The following is a 6736-nucleotide window of genomic DNA, read 5'->3' as shown; positions in this document are numbered from 1 at the left end:
TATCTATTTTCAAACAAATTTAAATTATTTTTGTGTATTTTTGTGTATATTTTTATACAAATTTTAGCTATTTTTTTTTGTATTTTGTATATATATTTTCTTACGAATATACATTCTTTTATTGGAATGTTGCTTTTTTATTTTGATACGAATGTACAGCCATCAAAAAATTTATCGTTACCCTAGGCTCCGAAAATATTCGCATCGAACACTATCACATCCGCCGGGATGACGCGTGGAGGTTGGTACTCCTTCCCGTCTCCTTCTCTACCCACCCCTCCTCTCCCTCCCCCCTCTTTACAGGTGTGTGTGTGTGTGTGTGTGTGTGTGTGTGTGTGTGTGTGTGTGTTCTGCAGTCACGTGTAGCGTAGTATGTAACACAGCACTGGGGATACATAAATTGATAGTACGATATACTTAAAAAGCTTATGACTACCCGTGTAATATACCGATAATACTCGTAATCCAACGCAAGACTATATAACTTTGACCAGGCAACCAACCAAGAAATGGGGGTGCCATGTCGGGATGTTTTACATTAGGATATGAAACAGCAGACGTAACTCGCGACAAAATATCAATGATTGGCAATATGTAATATAAGATCACATGCACTGATGCGAACGCTTTATTGTAAGAGTGATGCAACAGGACGCATGAGGTGAATAGCAAACACGGAATGCGTTTCAACATGAGATATAACAAAAGGTTAGTAAATGCAATGCATAAGGTCCGTAAATCCACGGGGAAGGGGGTGATTGGTATTGAAATAACACATCAGTGCCACCACAGACATACACCGGAAGTTTCGCTGGCACAAAAAATGAGTATGATACTTGGGAGCGAAACAGATGAAGCCTGCATGGAATGAAGCTTCGAAACTAACAATGGGAACCGTTATGTTTTTGTCGAAACACATCTGCATCAGAAGATGGCGACCTCAGAAGACACGTTCATCGATCATCGCGCTCCACGAAGTGGCTTCAGCAATGGCTACATTGCCAGGGAACTAGGCGTGTCCAAGCCAACTGTAGTTCGTTGGATACAGCGCTACATAGAAACAGGAGATACCAAGCATAAGCTTGGAGCAGGCAGGCCTCGTTGCACAACGCCTGCTCAAGACGCAGCGATCGCAAACATCATAGATAATGCCCCTTTTACTACGGCCCCAGCTATCCGTCACCAAACTGGATTGCCCTGCTCATCGGAGACAATTAGAAACCGCCACCACGAACGGGATCTCCACGCTCGTGTGCCAGCAAAGAAGCCGAAGCTGACCGACCTGGACATAGAACGCCGGATGGAGTATGCACTGGAATATGCAGAGAAGCCTGCCCCGTTTTGGGACAACGTTGTCTTCTGTGACGAGAAGACCTTTTCCACTGATGAGAGAACGACGACAAGAGTATGGCGCCACAAGAACGAACGGTAAGTTTGTGTGTGTGTGTGTGTGTGTGTGTGTGTGTGTGTGTGTGTGTGTGTGTAATTACAGGGAGAAATGGTTTGTAGGGTGGTTGCCATATAACAATGCCCTTTACTGACACAGCACCTATGGTGTAGCTTTCTCTCTCTCTCTCTCTCTCTCTCTCTCTCTCTCTCTCTCTCTCTCTCTCTCTCTCTCTCTCTCTCTCTCTCTCTCTCTCTCTCTCTCTCTCTCTCTCTCTCTCTCTCTCTCTCTCTCTCTCTCTCTCTCTCTCTCTCTCTCTCTCTCTCTCTCTCTCTCTCTCTCTCTCTCTCTCTCTCTCTCTCTCTCTCTCTCTCTCTCTATTCCAACAAAAATAGAAACAAAAATCACGTTACTATTAAGTTAAGTCATGTTGACTCTCAATGCTCACTGTGCTTTTCCAGGTACTACTACAGCAGGCATGTTGTTGGAACCCGAAGAAGTGGCCGAGTTACTGCCGGGGTATTTGGATGGATACACTCAGGTGGTGTCGGTGAGCTGGCAGATGTTGGTCCAGGCCGCTTCACTGGGCGTAGATATGTGGAAATACTAGAGGAGGTCCTGCTTCCATCTGTGCAAGCCTTACTCTACCCTGACAACATGCCATTCCACCTGCTCCAGGACAACTCTCCCATTCACACCAGCAATGTGGTAAAGGAGTGGTTTCATGACCATCCATTCATTACCCTCGTCCCACACCCTCCGAAATCACCAGACCTAAACCCAATCGAAAACGTGTGGGCAGAGCTTGGCAAGAGACGTCACCTCCATGACATCCCTGACCGGAGCAGAGCAGGGGTAATTGCTCATACCAGGACAGCATGGGAAGATATGAGAGGTCCTTTTGGTCAGGCATTGATTCAAACAGTGTGTGAATCCATGCCACGAAGGTTGAACTGTGTCCTAGCAGCAGGGGGTAGCTACACTCCCTACTGAATAAAAGTAATGTTTAACATCTTGGAGAACAATGTTTTCTTTTCCTGCCATACAAATTAACCGTAAGAAAGACATATGATCGTACTACCACCACCACTACTACTACTACTACTACTTTTACTTCAGAATACTACTACTAGCTCCTGGCACAATAAATTATATTTAAGACGTTAGGTTGAGAGAGAGAGAGAGAGAGAGAGAGAGAGAGAGAGAGAGAGAGAGAGAGAGAGAGAGAGAGAGAGAGAGAGAGAGAGAGAGAGAGAGAGAGAGAGAGAGAGAGAGAGAGAGAGAGAGAGAGAGAGAGAGAGAGAGAGAGAGAGAGAGAGAGAGAGAGAGAGAGAGAGAGAGAGAGAGAGAGAGAGAGAGAGAGAGAGAGAGAGAGAGAGAGAGAGAGAGAGAGAGAGAAGACTATACTGATCTTGCCTGCAGGTTGTTTACCTAACTAATGTCGTCTGTTGGGAGTCTAAATAATCGTGTTAGTGTTAACACGGGTAGTTGTTTGAGTTCCTTCTGTAGAGCATATTCTGGTTCATGGAGCGCATTCTCTACGCCCGCGGTAGCTGGCAACCGCACTGCAAGGTAACCAACCCCGCAACATACCACAGGTGTGATGTCAGAAATCGTTGTGTGCTGTGTAATATTGTATCACGTCCTAAAGGTAACGAACAATGTTTTGATGGGTACCAAAAAAAAAGGTTCGTTACCCAAGGCTCCGATATAGGCCGCAACGAATACTTGCACGGCAGCCGTGAAAGCGTGTGGAAGTTGGTACGCCTCCCTGCCTCCTCTCCGCTCTCTTCCTCCCCATTCCTCTCTTTGCAGGTTATTGCGTAGGTAAACTTTTTTTTTTCCCCTGCAGTTACGTATAGCCTAGTATATAACACAGAATCAGGAGGGGAATACATAAATTGGTATTGCGACATACGCATAGGCTAAGTGGGGGCCCCCAGTAACTGACAACGCAGCACAGCAAGGCAACCAACTTTGCACCATACCCCAGTGCTTATACCAGAAATCATCGTGCGCTGTGTCAAATTGTATCACACCAAAAAGGTAACGAAAAATGTTTTGATGACTGTACATTATTTTATGTGTATTTTGTATATATATTTTTCTACGTATTAAAATTATTTTATGTGTATTTTGTATATACATTTTCAAAAAAAATTACGTTATTCTATTGTGTGTATTCGTATATATTCTGATACAAATTTTATACAAATTTATGTTATTTTATGTGTATTTGTATATATATTTTCATATAAATTTATGTGTATTTTGTATATATATTTTTATAGAAATCTACGTTATTTTGTGTATTCGTATATATATTTTGAAACACGTTTACATGGTTTTATATGTATTTTGCATATATATTTCAACACAAATTTACTTTAATGAATGTGCATTTTGTATATTTATTTTAGTACAAATTTAAATATTTTATGTGTATTTTGGTATATATATATATATATATATATATATATATATATATATATATATATATATATATATATATATATATATATATATATATATATATATATATATATATATATATATATATATATATATATATATATATATATATATATATATATATATATATATATATATATATATATATATATATATATATATATATATATATATATATATATATATATATATATATATATATATATATATATATATATATATATATATATATATATATATATATATATATACAAATTTACATTATTTTATTAACATTCTGTGTATTTTACACTATTCTATTTGTGTTTCGTATATATTTTTTGCATGCATATTTGCATTATTTAATGTGTATTTTGTATATATATTTTATTCAAATTTACGTTATTTAAAGTGTGTTTGTTTACATATTTTCATTCAAATTTACATTATTTTATATGTATTTTGTATATGTTTTTCAATACAAATTAACAAAATTTTATGTGTATTTTGTATATTTATTTTCATACAAATTTAAATTATTTTTGTGTATTTTTGTATGTATTTTTTATATATATTTTTGTAGAAATTTACGTTTTTTTATGTGTATTTGCATATTTATTTTGATATAAATTTACATTGTTTTATGTGTGCTTTGCATATCTATTTCAATACAAATTTACCATATTGTATGTGCATTTTGTATATTTATTTTAATACAAATTTAAATATTTGATGTGTGTTTTTGTATACATATTCTTATAAAAATATGTTTTTTGGGGTATTTTGCATCTTTATTTTCATACAAATTTTCATTATATTATTGATATTCTGTGTATTTATTTTTTACATTATTCTATGTGTATTTTGTATGTATTTTATTTTACATATTTACATTATTTAATTTGCATTTTCTATATATATTTTCTACAAATATATGTTACTTTATGTCTATTTGTTTATATATTTTCATACAAATTTACATTATTTTATGTGTATTTTGTATATGTATTTCAATACAAATTTACATTATTTTATGTGTATTTTGTATATCTATTTCAACACAAATTGAAATTATTTTTGTGTATTTTTGTATATATTTTTATACAAATATTAGTTATTTTATATATTATTTTGTATATATTTTTTCCTACATATATACATTCTTTTATTGAAATTTAGTTTATTGAATTTGAGACAAATTTACCTTATATTAGGTGTATTTTGTATATATATTTTTATACGTATTTACATTATTTTATGTGTATTTTTTATATGTATTTTCAAAAAAATTTACTTTGTTTTATGTATTTTCGTATATATTTTAATACAAATCTACATTATTTGATGTGTATTTTGCATATCTATTTCAATACAAATTTACCTTATTGTACGTGCATTTTGTATATTTATTTTATTACAAATTTAGTTATTTTATGTGTATTTTTGTATATATATTTTTATATAATTATCTGTTATTTTATGATTATTTTGCAGCACTATTTTTATAGAAATTTACATTATTTTATTGATATTCTGCTCATTTATTTTGATACGATTTTACATTATTCTATGTGTATTTTGTATATATTTTTTATACATTGGTTCCATTATTTATTGTGTATTTTGTATATATATTTTATACAAATTTACCTTTTTTTATGTGTATTTGTTTATATATTTTGACACAAATTTACAGTATTTTATGGGTATTTTGTATATATATTTCAAAAGAAATTTACCTAGTTTTATGTGTATTTTGTACATCTATTTTCATACAAATTCAAATTATTTCTGGGTATTTTTGTATATATTTTAAAACAAATTTTAGTTATGTTTTGTGTATTTTGTAAATTTATTTTCATTCAAATATATATTATTTTATTGGTATTTTTTTATTTATTTTGATACGAATTTACATTATTTTATATGTACTTTGTATTTATATTTTTATACGCATTTACATTATTTAATGTTCATTTTGAATATATAGTTTTATACAAATTCATGTTATTTTATGTGTATTTGCATATATATTTTCATAAAATTGACATTATTTTATGTGTATTTTGTACATATATTTCATTACAAATTTACCTTATTTTATGTTTATTTTGTATATTTATTTAATTCAATTTTAAATTATTTTATGTGTATATTTGTATTTGTATTTAGGTTATTTTATGTGTATTCTCTCTATATATTTTCTTCCATAATTACATTATTTTATTGGTATTTTGTTAATTTAATTCGATACGAATTTAGGTAATTTCATAGGTATTTTGTATACATATTTTTATACGTATTTACATTATTTAATGTATGTTTTGTATATATATTTTATTGCAAATTTACTTTATTTTACGTGCATTTTTGTACATATATTTTTAAAGAAACTTGCGTTATTTTATGTGTATCTTGTATATGTTTTCTCATTCAAATTTACATTAATTTATTGGTATTTTGTTTATTTATTTTGAAACAAATTACATTATCATATGTGAATTTTGTACATATTTTTTATGCGTATTAAAATATTTAATGAGTATTTTGTTTATATATTTTTATACAAATTTACGTATTTGTATAAATATTTTGATACAAATTTACATTATTTTATGTATTTTTTATATATATTTCAATTTATATTTAGCTTGTTTTATGTGTATTTTGTATATCTATTTTCATACAAATTTAATTACTTTTGTGTATTTTTGTGTATAGTTTGATACAAATTTACGTTATTTTATGTGTATTTTGAATATTTATATTTATACAAATACACATTCTTTTATTGGTATTTTGTTTATTTATTTTGATTAGAATTTACATTATTTTATGTGTATTTTGTATATATTTTTTTAAACGTATTTACTTAATTTTATGTGTATTTTTTATATA

The 6736-nt window shown here is 30.7% G+C and overlaps 1 protein-coding gene across 1 annotated transcript; it reads left to right on the top strand.

Moving 5' to 3' along the window:
* Window positions 1–931: 931 nt before the first annotated feature.
* On the top strand, window positions 932–2246 carry LOC126993143 (uncharacterized). The gene is made up of 3 exons (XM_050852002.1): window positions 932–1428; window positions 1849–2095; window positions 2190–2246. Exons 1-3 carry the CDS (start codon window positions 932–934, stop codon window positions 2244–2246), a joined length of 801 nt encoding a protein of 266 aa, XP_050707959.1.
* Window positions 2247–6736: the final 4490 nt, after the last annotated feature.

Source organism: Eriocheir sinensis, unplaced genomic scaffold (assembly GCF_024679095.1).
Source record: "Eriocheir sinensis breed Jianghai 21 unplaced genomic scaffold, ASM2467909v1 Scaffold57, whole genome shotgun sequence".
Classification (NCBI taxonomy): domain Eukaryota; kingdom Metazoa; phylum Arthropoda; class Malacostraca; order Decapoda; family Varunidae; genus Eriocheir; species Eriocheir sinensis.
This window is presented reverse-complemented; position numbering and strand designations above follow the sequence as displayed.

Coding starts and splice junctions, on each gene's coding strand:
- LOC126993143 (XM_050852002.1), top strand. CDS start 932: ATGGCGACCTCAGAAGACACGTTCATCGATCATCGCGCTCCACGAAGT. Junction 1,429..1,848: donor TGGCGCCACAAGAACGAACG/GTAAGTTTGTGT, acceptor GTGCTTTTCCAG/GTACTACTACAGCAGGCATG. Junction 2,096..2,189: donor CCATTCACACCAGCAATGTG/GTAAAGGAGTGG, acceptor ACGTGTGGGCAG/AGCTTGGCAAGAGACGTCAC.